The sequence below is a fragment of the Dama dama genome, chromosome 20, assembly GCF_033118175.1.
Source record: "Dama dama isolate Ldn47 chromosome 20, ASM3311817v1, whole genome shotgun sequence".
Taxonomy (NCBI): domain Eukaryota; kingdom Metazoa; phylum Chordata; class Mammalia; order Artiodactyla; family Cervidae; genus Dama; species Dama dama.
Window position 1 is genome coordinate 43274659 of NC_083700.1, and position 14402 is coordinate 43289060.

The 14402-nt window shown below is 33.3% G+C and overlaps 1 protein-coding gene across 4 annotated transcripts in view; it reads left to right on the top strand.

Annotated features, from left to right (window-relative positions):
* Positions 1–14402, top strand: part of SASS6 (SAS-6 centriolar assembly protein) — a 45410-nt gene that overhangs the window by 25148 nt on the left and 5860 nt on the right. The window contains exons 7-16 of one of the 4 annotated variants that reach the window (XM_061121298.1): positions 182–373; positions 3369–3563; positions 3673–3762; positions 3863–4042; positions 4436–4517; positions 5168–5304; positions 6952–7080; positions 10331–10428; positions 12090–12184; positions 12293–14360. In XM_061121298.1, coding sequence (XP_060977281.1) covers positions 182–373; positions 3369–3563; positions 3673–3762; positions 3863–4042; positions 4436–4517; positions 5168–5304; positions 6952–7080; positions 10331–10428; positions 12090–12184; positions 12293–12399 — 1305 coding nt within the window. In that variant the 3' untranslated portion in view covers positions 12400–14360. Of the gene's footprint in view, positions 1–181; positions 374–3368; positions 3564–3672; positions 3763–3862; positions 4043–4435; positions 4518–5167; positions 5305–6951; positions 7081–10330; positions 10429–12089; positions 12185–12292; positions 14361–14402 lie in introns of those variants that run through there. The other 3 variants (XM_061121295.1, XM_061121296.1, XM_061121297.1) reach the window with 3 other exon arrangements.

The window sequence follows — 14402 nt, forward strand, 5'->3', positions numbered from 1 at the left end:
GTAGTAAATTTGCCTTTGTTTTGTTGACCTTTCTTTTTCATAAAATCCGTAATTAAAAACAGAATCTCTTAAAAGCAGGGACATCTTATAAAGAGGAATAATTAAGATTTTTTTTTACTCAAATGTTCTCATATTGTATTTTTTTCTTTGAATTTTGGTACTGTATTTTATTATATAATAGGCCCAGGTTCAATATCAACAGCAACATGAACAACAGAAAAAAGATTTAGAAATCCTTCATCAACGGAACATCCAGCAGCTACAGAACAGATTGTCTGAGTTAGAAACGGCTAATAAAGACCTCACTGAAAGGAAATATAAAGGAGACTCCACCATCAGAGAACTTAAAGCAAAGCTGTCTGGTGTTGAAGAGGTATCAAATGTTGGAGTTGGTTCCCCTCCCCGCCCCAGTGTAAAAACAAGGTCTAATTGGTAACTTGATTTGAATTTGGTTACTTTATTACTTCTGTGGGTAGTATTCTGGATGCTTTGCAAGCGTCTCTTTTAGTCTTTGGATAATCAGCTCAGAGAATACCCCAAATAATTGAGAAACCAGAATCTAATAAAATAGACTGATTCTGAACAGAGCCAAAGCACACCTGGATACTTTTAGTTGGGGTCTTGAGCAGCTCTTGGGCATCGCCCTCCGATTTGCCAGTGTACTTTCAGTATCAGCCCGGTGTTGTGGCTCAGGGTATTGACAGACTGACTCTTTCAGTCTACTCAACATGGCAAACACCTGTATGAAGTTGAGTGTCTAGTAATAACAATAATAAAAGTAATGATAACTAATGCTTACTGAACACTATTTCAAGTGCTTTGTCTATATTAACTCATTTAATTCTTACAGCAGTTGTTTTAAAGAAGGTATTTTTATTACCCCATTTAAAGATGATGAAACTAAGGCACTGAGAGCTTAAGTAATTTACCCAAGTAAGCCTGGCCATTGAAATTCTCTATTATTGGCCTGTCTCTAGTACTGTCTTGTTCTTTCAGGCAACAGAGACATTTTAAAAACACTGCTGTAGTGGTACTTGTGTGGATACTTCGGCAGTGATGATAAACTCCTTCCTAATGATGACTACTATACATTATTGTCATATGAGTTATTAGAAAACGAGTTTAGCTTTTCTTAAACCTATCATGTTCAAATAAACAGTGTCATTCTAGCTCACAAGACCTCCAATTCTGAATAAAGCCTGACTGATTTTATGTTCAGATCCTCATTGCATTCTGCCCTTAGATGCTTCAGTCCTTCTCACTACCCTCTTGACCTTTCACACCAGTTGGTGAAACATTTCACCCTGCACATTGGATGAGTACTTCATTATAATCCTATGTGGTTTCTTCTGTTTTAGCCCTGACACCGGCCAGTGTGTAAACTGTGCTTTGTTATATTGATTTTCATGTGTGTATGTGTGTGTGTATGATGAGTTGCTCAGTCGTGTGCAACTCTTTGTGACTGCATGGACTAAATAAATAGCCTCCTTTGTTCCTAGGATTTCCCAGGCGAAAATACTGGAGTAGGGTGCCATATAATGTAATCAAAATATTTGCAAGGTTTGCATAGGACTTGGAAATTTTGAGTCCTGAAAACTTTTTTAAAGCTTCAGTATTGTTACCTAATTATGTTAAATTGCACCTTTTAGAGATCAATACCCTAAAATTAATAGTTACTACCATTTATTAAGTATTTGGACTTCCCTGGTGGTTCAGACAGTAAAGAATTTGCTTGCAATGCAGGAGACCTGGGTTCCATCCCTGGGTCAGGAAGGACCCCTGGAGAAGGGAATGGCAACCTGCTCTAGTATTTTTGCTTGGAGAATCCCATGTACAGAGGAGCCTGGCAGGCTACAGTCTGTGGGGTCACAGAGAGTCAGAGATGACTGAGCATCTAACACATAAAACAGAGTTTATGTAAGGGTTTTTGCAAAGGTGAAATAATTTATGGTATTGTTTCTCTTTTACAAATGAGGGAACTGAAATTTACTGAGGTTAAGTAATACTGGATGTGACATAGTAGACTTCTCAGGTGGCAGTAGTGGTAAAGAACCTGCCTGCCAATGCAGGAGACATAAGAGACGGTGGGTTTGAGCCCTGGGTCGGGAAGATCCCCTGGAGGAGGGTATGGCAACCCATTCTAGTATTCTTGCCTGGAGACTCCCATGGACAGAGGAGTCTGGTTGGCTAAAGTCCGTAGGGTGGCAAAGAGTCAGACATGACTGAAGCAAGTTAGCATGCACTCATGTACTACTTGATAGCAGAGTCTGTGCTTCTAAAACCACTAGGGTATATACTATAAAATTATTTTATATTGTTTTTTATTGTTAAACAATTTTTTATTGTTAAAATTGAAAACTAGGAATACTATTACATACTGTACTTTAGTGTACTGGCAACATTTGGACTGATGCTAGATGATTGAGATGTTATTTAGTATGTGTGTGTGCTCAGTCATGTCTGACTCTTTGCAACCCCCATGGACTGTAGTCCACCAGGCTCCTCTGTCGGGATTTCCCAGGCAAGAATACTGGAGTGGATTGCCATTTCCTGCTCCAGAGGATCTTCCTGACCCAAAGATCAAACCTGTATCTCTTGATGTCTCCTGCATTGGAAGGCAGATCTATTTAAAAAATTATTTTTAGTATTTTTTCATGTTTTCATTGTGGTTTGTTATAGGATATTGAATATAGTTTGTTTTCTATATGAGTGTTTCTGTTTTGTAAATATGTTCATTTTTATCATATTTTGGATTCCACATATAAGTGATATTATATGGTATTTGTCTTTCTAACTTATTGTTAATTAACAATATCTCATGATTTCTTGGCTATCCTAAGAAACAGGTTGAAGAGCTCAGGTCATACCTCATACAAATGAAATAAAAATCTCTTGGGCAGGATACCAGGCATCAGTAGTTGTTAAAGCTTTGCAGGTGATTTCATTATGCAGACTAGATTGAGGATCACTGCTTTGGTGATAGAATGATAGGACTTTCTTTTTATTTATGTATTGTATATATTTTGAAATTCTGTTATACTGAGCATTTATTACCTCAGTAATTTTTGAATTTGTAAATTTCAAGACAGAAAATTCTTGTTATTAGGTTTTAAAAGTTGCAGTAATTCATAAGGATTGTTTAATTTTCCCTTACTGTGATTGAATTAGATATTAGTGTATTTTACATTTATGTTTCAAATCTGAGTTACATATACCTTTAGAGAGACCGTCGTTTCTTTCAAAGAGCATTAGTACTGGAACTTTAAAATTATGAAAGACTTTTTCCTATTTTAAATATCTTAATTATAAATTATCAGACCAGCCAACTTTCGTTTTTCATAATGCAACATTTTCCCCCCCTCCTCTAGGAGCTCCAGCGGGCTAAGCAAGAAGTCCTGTCTTTGAGAAGAGAAAATTCTACACTTGATGCTGAATGCCATGAAAAAGAAAAGCATATTAATCAGCTACAAACAAAAGTGGCTGTTTTAGAACAGGAAATCAAGGATAAGGACCAGCTTGTTTTAAGAACAAAAGAAGCATTTGATACAATCCAGGAACAAAAGGTCTATTTTAAAATTTTCTAAACAAATTGATGATCACATGCATATATGATGCTTTTCCTAAATAAACACAGACTTCCTAATTATTCACATTTTTTAAAATATATATCAGGTGGCTCTGGAAGAAAATGCTGAGAAAAATCAGGTACAACTAGGAAAACTTGAAGCTACAATAAAATCATTATCAGCTGAACTTCTTAAGGTTTGTTTTTTTAAAACAATAGAATATTGATATTTCATTGGATTATGTAGAGATGTTTCATTGCATTATGTAGAGACATTCATGTGAAACTCTTCTACAGGCAAATGAAATTATCAAAAAATTGCAAGGGGATCTGAAGACTTTAATGGGTAAGTTGAAATTGAAGAATACAGTAACTATTCAGCAAGAGAAACTCTTGGCTGAAAAGGAAGAAAAATTACAAAAGGAACAAAAAGAATTACAAGATGTTGGACAGTCTCTCCGAATTAAAGAACAAGAGGTAGTTAATATTTTATATTTAGTGTGTGTGGACTATTTGCAAAGCTTAATGTATTTCCTCATGTATTTTTTTTTTTTTCTCATGTATTTTAAACATTTATACTTTGTTACATTAGAGAAAGTTTTGGCTTTTTTTCCCCAAGAAAACTTAAGTATAATCAACAGAACTTAATAAACTATTTCAGTTTGAAAAGTTAGTTATTATGACTCAAATATGTTGAGTGTTCATATATATGTGTGTGTGTGCATATATAAGTATGTGCACATATATTTTATTACACAGCTGAGCTAATTCCTTTCATATTTAATAGTAATTATTTAATGAATAGTTAATATGTCTTTAGTTTTCATTTTAGCCTTTATTATACTTACTATAAGGATTAATGTATTTTAGGTATGCAAATTACAAGAACAATTAGAAGCTACAGTTCAAAAACTTGAAGAAAGCAAACAACTTCTAAAAAATAATGAAAAGTGTAAGTGTTTTACCTTTTCATTTAAATGAGATTTTTAGTTTTATTCTTGCAATTTTTACTGAATTCATAAGTCTAGTTAAATCAAGATATTGCTGTATATATATAATCTGCTTTAAATATACCATCTTAATGTCTTTGCTGTAGCAAATTAAAATCAACTATCCTGTAAAACAGTTACCATCATTATTAAACCCTATCACATGTGTCAGTAACCCAAAACTAAATGTTGAAAATATTGACTGTAATTTACTATTTAAATTCTTTGCTATTACTTGCTATAATTGCTGAATGTGATATTAAGTCTTCTATATTTTTCTCAGTTTGTAATACTGATTTTGAGAAATAAGAGTTTGAATTGAAATAAACTGGGAGATATTCTAGAAATGAAATCAAAAAGATTTCAAAGAGATCCTTCACTTGCAGAAATATGTAAAAGGATAGAGAGTCCTTTGTGGCAGTTGTAAAATAAAAATATTTAGTGACAAATATTTATTTATTTATTCTTAGTGACAAATATTTAGATGAACTTATGTTGTTCTATGATATAACATAGTTTTAAAAATGTAAAATTAAAAAAATTAATATAATTTAAAAATACTTAAAATTAGAAAAATTCAAGTATTAAGTTTCTTCTTGTTCTTTTATTTAAGTAATCACGTGGTTAAATAAAGAATTAAATGAAAATCAACTAGTGAGAAAGCAAGATGTATTGGGGCCTTCTACCACTCCACCTGTACACTCAAGTAGCAACACCATCAGAAGTGGGATTTCTCCTGCCTCTAATGTGGTAAGATTTAAATTAAGTTATTGTGAATGGTCTTGGTAAATTTTCTAAAACAAAAAATATTCTCAGATTGTTATGTGCTGGTACCTAATATGACTAGAGTCCTATTACAGTTTTTAGCACTGAAGTAGTTTTACATTTGGAAGAGGGACATAAAGGTACACTTAACAAAGAGGCTCTATCTTAAGGGTACACTACTTTGTAACATTTTAATGGATACAGAAATCACTCTAGTAGTGACTGAAGTAAGGCTAAATAAATGTGCTGAAAACTGTTAACAAACACAGAAAGTATTTAGGAGGCCTCAGTAAGGGAGAACAGGATATGGGCTCAGCTTTGGCACTATACTAGAGGAGCCTAATCTGAATTCTATTGGAAAAAAAAAGAAAGAAAAACCGTATTACCAAGCTTGTCAGCTCTGGATTCTGGAAGAAACTATTTACAAGTGTTAAGCTTTTTAGCTTTGAGTACCTGGATCTGGCTTGGTACTACCAGGCCTAGGCCTGGCTAGGAATTGGCCTTGCACTCACAGCTGGGTTTTGAGGCTCTCCTGTTGAACATAATTCACAGAATATCAACATCAGGTAGGGCCATTCTCTGACTGTGATGGAGCAAGACAAAAACAAGACCGCTTCATAGTCATGTTTGAACACAGACAAAAATAGGACATTGCCAAACCATAAAAATGGGCAAGTATCCTTTGATTGGGCTAAAGTGAGTGAGTGCTGCTCATTACCAGTTATAACTTTGGTCTTAGTGCATTCATCCTACCTTACTGGATAAAATCTATTCATGTACCTAGTCATATAGTTATCCCCATTTCTTGATAGCATCCAGTCCGCAGTATAGCCCCACATTCTTAAACTATTCCTTAATTCACCTAACACCTGACAGAGTCCAATAAATACTCCCTTTTAACACTGTCTTACGGAGACACGTCTCTTACTGGTTCCACGTGGTCTTCAGTTTTCCTTGTCGCAGAGAGTGTGTAAACCGATAGATGTATTTCTGGTCCAAGTCTTTGACTGGAGGGCATTGGCAGAGGCTTTAAAGTGCAAATCCATAGTAGAATTTTTAATCTACTGTAGTAAATGAGATAGTACTTGATGTTTAAAGAAGGGTAAGGATTTCTGCTAACTTGGGAAAAAGTGCAGAGTTAAGTGGTACTTACTGGTACTGAGTTAAAAACGTGAAAAAGCTTGACAGGCTTAATCTTATCGACTGATGATAAATAGCTGTGTGAGAGGTATTACTTGATTATTTTTATTTTATCCCTTATTGGCTTTTTGGTCTAGGACTACCCCAAAACTCCCTTTGCAGGAATTCAAGCCCTAGAGGGAACCAAGATGGTTCAGAGGTCTTTGTTTTACTTCAGTTCAAAGTCCGATCCAGTGGGTTTTGGTTTTGGTTTTGGTTTGTTTTTTTGGTCTAAGCTTACACAGCCACTCTGAAAAGCCCTCTTGGCCAAAGATATTCCAGTTTCATGATATATAATGAAGCAGAGCTTGGTGTCCTGATAGACAAGATTGGCCTCTGAGAGAGTGCTCTTAACTCTTAGTTATTATGACAGATGCTAATGCCTCCTGCATCTCCAAATACTATTTAGAACAAATTTCTCATCCTCAACCTTTTTTATTCTTTTATTTTTAGGTTGAGGGTAGACTGACTTACCCAGCTTGTGGGATTGGTTATCCTGTCTCCTCTGCGTTTGCATTCCAGAATACCTTTTCTCATCCTATATCTGCCAAAAATACCATCCACCCACTTTCAGGACCAAAGGTAGGCAAAATAACTAACACCTTTTTTTTAAAAAGAGAAAATAGCAATTTATTTACTTTATTTAAAACATCTATTTTTTGATCAGTTGCTAAGTATTAGATGATGTAGTAGATGAATATAATTCTGAATATATTTATGAATATCTAGTGTGTTGTGCTTACAGGAAATATTAATGGCACTATATGATTTTTTTGAGACACTATAATTTATAATAACCTAGATTTCAGTATGTTTAAACTTGTTTTTATTCCTCTTTATCTCTCCATTTTTTATTCTTTCTTCTACCTGTATCTCCTACAACTCTCAAACTACCTAGGATTACCTAACAGTTTCATGCTGCTGGTATATTAGCGGTAGTGATATTTTTGGATTCCAGTGTTAGGATTTAAGGGTCTGATTGGCAGGGTTATAATAAATTATAAAATGTAGTTCTGGCAACATTATCTAGAATAGCATATACTTAGCAATCTCTCCAAACCTTGATTTATTTGCTTTTTTCTGCCCACTTGAGTTTTTCATCATCATCATTATTACTAATATCTTAGATTTATACATTGTTTTCACATGTATTATAATTGTTTTCACAGTAATTTTCCACTCAGATGAGCCATTGATTCTGTCTTCATTTTTGAGAAGACTATTTTATGAAAGGTAGAATTGAGGACTTTGAAACTGCTATTATAAATTCTTTATCAAGTTAGTTTCGGGTTGCCCTAAAAATAAGTTGGCTATGTTGTTTAGGCACATACTTCTTTTTTTACAATAGCCTTATTAATTATTATTTGGAACCATTGAGAACTCTCAGTGAATTGAGAATTAAGCCTGAGTTTTTATGTTTAGAATATTATTATGTAAAAAGTATTTAAATGCATTTAATTGACTTTTCTTGTATTGCTTATTGAAAATTAGATACATGTAATCAAATGATTAGTTTTTCAGTATGCTCAAGTGTGCTTACATATTGGTATCAGTTTTTTCTTGAGGATTATAATTCAAAATTGCTTTTAAACAGCTTTCCAGCAATATACATAATGTTCAAAATGAAGACGAGAACTACTGCAGATAATTGTTGAGTTGGTAGGACTAAATATGACTTATAAAATAATAACATTACCTTTCTTATAGCTCTTCTGGAATCGGAGGAATTATGATAAAAATCCTGTTCTTAGATATCAAAGCCAGACTTCTAGTGTTTCCTATATTATTGGCTTCCGTATTCTTTTGGTATGCATCCCTCACAAAAGCAGCCAAACAGCCCTGATACTAACAGTACAGTTTGAACTTGAATCTCTAATACATGAATATTTATTTGTGAATTGAATGCATATACTGCTCAATTATAATGGTTAAAATGTGGAATCATTTTGGAGTTTAAATCCTGCCTCTTACCAGTATGAAGTTGGGCAAGCCAGGAACAAACAAACAAACATATCGAGTTGTCCTGCTTCAGTTTCTCCATTTGTAAAGTGGAGCAATAATTTTATCTTATTGAATTACTGTGAACATTGAGTTGATGCATTTGCTTAGAATTGTGCCTCGGATGCATTTACAGTAGCTTTAACTCAAGGGATATCGTTCAGCTCTCTTAGAAAAGCTCCCCACCGAATGTCCTAAATGATCACCAAGACTGTCCACTTTGTCTTCATGATTATGAATCTTGGAAGTTGTTCAGCTAAAAACTCCCCTGTTTTTATTTGCACAGCATTGTGGAGTTTTACTCTATCATGTACCTGTGCTGTGCATATGTGCTCAGCCATGTTCGACTCCTTGTGACCCCCATGGACTGTAGCCCACTAGGCTCCTCTGTCCGTGGAATTTTCCACACAAGAATCCTGGAGTGAGTTGCCATTTACTCCTCCAGGGGATCTTCCTGACCCAGGGATTGAACCCGAGTCCCTTCCATTTCCCGCATTGGCAGGCGGTTTCTTTACCACTGAACCACATGGGAAGCCCCATGCATGTGCGTAGTACTCAGAAAAAACTCAAGGAGATTCATGTGTTGATTTCTGGGGCTTGTTCTCTTTATACCTCACTTTTCATCAGAATTCTGCCTTGCATCTTCCAGGTACCTCATCCTCCCTAAACTGATTATCTTCTCCATTTAGTAGTTACCTTCTTTGTACTGTAGTCAGTCAGGAAGTGCCTCTAATTAGAAAGCTGGGTCAGTTGTATGGATTACAGCTTTTTTCTCTCAGAGATCACAGTCCTGCATTGCCTGTTGGTTAGTTTTGAGGACCATTCTTTTTATTTTGTCCAGTTTTCTAATTATTTATCATTGGTGTCTGGAAACTACATTATGCATTAATATTAGGCTCTTTTAAAATTTTCTTACCTCTTGTATGTTTTCTGTAAGGACTATGTGAATTAGCGTACTTCACTTTTTAAAAGTCCTGTACTTGTATTTTTTGTGATCTTGTTAAATGTGTAGATGAATATAGGGAGAATTGTTGTCTTTAGAATGTTAAGCCTTTATAGCTGAGGACAGCAGCATATACCTTTCTGATTTATAATTTTTTCCTGTGAAGCTAGTATCTATATTTTATTTTGATTTTTTAACAAAAAATAGGTATTTCTTATCTCCTTATGCCTTTTTTTGGGATTCAAGTCATCATAACTTTTTTCTTTATTAGTATGGTGACTTACATTTATGGAATTCCATAACATAAAGCCCATATGTATATTCTTGGTATGAAACCCCCTCAATCATAGTCATTATTATTTTAAATAAGCTACTACATCTCATATGCTTGTTATTTTATTTTGGACTTTTGTATAGATTCTTGGATTGTTTTTGACTATTTCAAAATTTAGATTCCTAGCACTCATTTTGAATTCTTCAATATGATAGAGTTTAAATTCTTGAAAGGGAATTCTCAGAATGCATGTGGTAAATAAATGCATCATTGTGGTTCTTGGTTACTTTTAACATTAAAGCAGTGTATAATGTATTATACTTAATTACTTAAATGTATAATGTTCATGTTTTCATTTCAAAATAATATTAAAATAATTTGTGCTATTATTCTTGCTTATATGATGGAAACTTTTTGGCAAGGAGAAATAGGATTTTAAAATTAAATCTTCTCAATAAAATGTGCTTGTGTTATAAAATATAGGTTGAACTTCTGTGGTCTAGATTTATCAGAGAAAAAATGTAGCCACCTATCTCTATAGAACTGTTTCTGCTACTGCTGTTTACAACTGTCTCAGTTCTCATTAATCAGTTATATGATGTTTTCCCTCTTGACAGGTTCAGTTTAACTTGCAGTTTACAAAACCAAATACATCACTAGGAGATGTTCAGTCAGGAACAACTGTTAGTATGCCCTGCTCAACTGATAAGGAAAAGTAAGTTCTTGACATAAAATTTAATGTTTGTAATTCTGAAAGTCATCTTAAGGAGTTTAACAGTGTTTGAAAGCTGTGATGCCCACGTATTTATGTGATGTGTTAACTTGCTGAGCAGCAGGATTAAGTTAGTCACTTTGATCTGTAAGAAAGTGGTTTCTCATATTTTTTTAAAACTATAGTTTTAAAGACATATAGTAAAATTTAATTTTTTAAAAGGGATTTCTCTATATAACTGAAGAATACCCTTTCAGATATTCTTGGGCAGTTAGATAGAAATCTTTAATTTGTCAGAGTTGGCAGTTTTGTTTTTATTTTCCTATATGGCTATGTCTGCCTTTGGAAGCTCTGTTACTCCAAATAATTGCTTCCAGTGTACTCCAAGAATTAAAATTCTGTGGTAAATAAGAGTGAAAAGTCTTGTGAGGTTGATCCCTAGTCAAACTAACATAAGCTTTAATGCCAATTTTGCCTACTCAGAGATTCCTTATTTTTTAGTTCTTAAGCTGGTTTTGCATAGTGAAGTTTGTTGAATCAGTGAGTTGTGGCTAAAGTAAATAATTTATAGATGCAAATTTGATTAGTATTTATGTTTTTAATACTGTTTTCTTACCATTACGTTTATTTACTTAAAATTTAATTGCTTTAAGACTTGTCTGCTGGTACTCAGTATCATGAGCCATCACTATCCCCAATATGTTGCAAACTAAATTACTGACATGGCTCCAAGAGGCTTCTTATTCCAGGTCTCTGGCCTTTATTCATTGGCTCCTCTAAAATTAGCACCAAGATGAGTATTATAATAGTTAATGTTTGTGAGCCTCCATTTTTTAAACAGGTAAGAATTCTTTCAGGTCCTGAAATGTTCATGTTTGCTATATTGAAGCTCATACTTGTTAAAGTGGCAGAACACCTGGAATTAATAGAACACCATGATGTTTATGTTTAACTTTATCATGTACACCAAGAACAATTTTAGTTAACAGAAAAAAATGATATTTGTGGTACAAAATCAACATAATCACGTGTCTATAAAATTAGGACTGTTGGGCTGTTTTGAGTTGTTTAGAATTTGTTTATTTGTAGTCTGCTAGTAATAAGTGGCAAAGGTTAAAGAAAAAAATTAAAATTGAAAAAACACCTATTCACCCATTTTTTTCTGAAAATTGAGAAAAGACCATCATTTAATTCTACAGATAGAATGTCATTGCTTCACAAGATCTTTTAACTTCTTACAAGTGTACTATTAGAGAAACTGTTAACAGTGGATAGATTTAAAAGGAAGGAATATAGTGGTTGAAAGAGGGAAAGTACAACTACAGAATACCCCTCCTTGGTTTTTTTCAAGATTTCATGTTTTTATTCATCTGGCCAGAATTCATTAGTGTAGTGAGTATTAATAGCTAATAATGACAACTTTGAAGCACTACAAAATTTTGAGGGGCTTTTGGTCAAAAGAAAATCTTATTTTTACTGAGAAGATGTATACTTTGGCTTAGGATAAATTATTTGCTTAAGAATCCACTGAAAAGCATGATTTGAACAAAGCTATAAATGTTAGTTATATTGTCATATATGTATGTATATAAACATTCAGACCTTACTGTAGAGAACACAAGACTTTGTCAAATTAAGTTCATAATTACTGTTTTTCTTTCAAGTGGTGAAAATTTAGGACTGGAATCCAAATATCTGAAGAAAAGGGAAGATAGCATTCCTTTGCGTGGACTCAGCCAAAATCTATTTAATAATCCAGGTGAGAAGACATTTCTGAAGTAGTGTGGATTGTATACTGTGGTTTAATTAAATGTACTATATAAGGACTAACATAAATACAAATAATTTTTTTTGTCCTCATTTGCAGACCATCAGAAAGATGGCACTTTAGGAGCATTACAAACATCTTCAAAACCCACAGTGCTCCCTTCTACATCTTCAGCTTATTTTCCTGGGCAGCTACCAAACAGTTAATCCTAGTGTCGTCTTTTTTTTTTGAAGTTTTAGAAACTGACATGGCCTAAAAATATGGTAACAGCATAGACCTGAAATTCTGAACATGCAGGTTTCAGAGCTTACCTGAATTACTGCTGTGTTAGATTGGATCCTTTACTGCTGTCTTTATGCAGTTTAGAGGAGCAAATCTGTACTTGGAAATCGGTGATGATTCTGAACAAATGACACTTTTTAGTTTGGAACGTGGTGTTTTATAGAATAGTATGAATTTTATTAAACTAATCCTTAGAAATTCTCAGGAGTTCTAAGGAAAGAATTGATCCTTATAAGGGAGAGCCTGATCATTGAGTATCTCGGTTCATTAAAACCTGCTCAGGTATATTAGTATTTTGATGAAGCCAAAGAAAACTATCAGTTCATTTTATCATTTTCATTAGTACAATAAAATTTTAAATTTGCCACCTGAGAATTATGAGGGAAAATGATTACCTCTTGAGATATATTATTGATGATATTTAAAGGGAAAAATCCTGAAATTACCTTAAATGAATGAAATTCTTCATAGCAAGTAAATATTTTCCTTGAACCCTTTTAATTATCTTTTGAGTAAGTCTGTAATTTTAATAAATTATACAAAAAATTTTGGACAGTCTAATTACATGACCAGATTAGGTACAAAGTGCTTTAGTCATTTGAGCCAGTTAATAGGATTTTAATGCTTCCTGGAAGCCTGTAGTCATCCAGTTCTCTTTCATTTGAAGTTTTGTTATTCACTTAAATCTGTATTAGTGGAATATTGTTTTAAAAATTAGTACTTACACAAAATATTTACAATGAGAGCATCATGAATATTAACTTTTATAATATCAAAATAGGTTCATTTTCATGTTCGCTTAGTAAAGTAGGCAAAGTGAATAATTTTAGAAGTGACAGCTTTCTTTTCTTCCCTATAATGGAAAGTTTCAAGTAAGAATTTGTTCCTTGGAAAAAATGAGGTGATTTAAAAAAAACTTACCCACAATCACAGGGCTCCATTTTGTTTTCTTGACAGCCATCCAGTAGAGTAGCATTCTCTTAAGAAACCTCTAAACCATTTTTTGTTTATCGATTGTTAATGCTCTTGTGATACTTTTAAAAAATATTTTCAAGGATGTTATTACACAGATGAGGAAAAGAGACATTTCAGGATGTTGACAACCCACCAATGTTATTAGCCTCCATAGTAAAATAGATAACCTTTGCTAATTCTTTTGTGAAGCCACAATATTGAGTCTTTTCACACTTTGAAACTCTGCTGGGAACTGCAAACTGTCTTAAAATAGGGATCTGTTGTAAAAAAACTTAGTAACCATTATTAGATAGTTTTTATACAGATTTTTGTCATTTAGATATACTATATTAGTAAGAATACTCAGTTACAATAACTTGAAAACACTAATCTGGAAAGCAACTTCTCGGCAATATTGGACTCTTCCTTGTAAATACTGTAATATAAAACGTTGTGACAAGGGTTTGAAGAGGATATTTGACATAAGGATACAACAGCTAGGATAGAGATCATTTTGATGTTAACTTGCTAAAGACTTTTTGGTATTAAATACAGACTTCTGAGTGTGCTAATTATTTTCTCTACCTCTTAAACTTTTATTTGAAATTGTTCTGTGTACAGTTGTACATGTGTTAATAATCAAAATATTGCATTTAATGTATTTCTGTAAACTGTGCTTTGTTTTAATAAAGTATTAATATTTTGGGAATATGACATGTTTACATGTATATAAAAACAGAAATAGGACTGACCTATAAGACCTGTGCTTAGAAAATTATTTCCAGTAAATTTATGGACTAAGTTTTCATTTCTTTGCTTCCTATAACAGTATTTTGTTAAATGAGGGAAATGAAATGGATTCAAAGGGAGAAGGTATTGTTACTGTAAAAGTACAGTAACAAAGCAAAAAACAGGCCTTATAAATAGGGAATCACAGATCAAGACTTTCTTTTAAAAAAAAATCATTAAAATA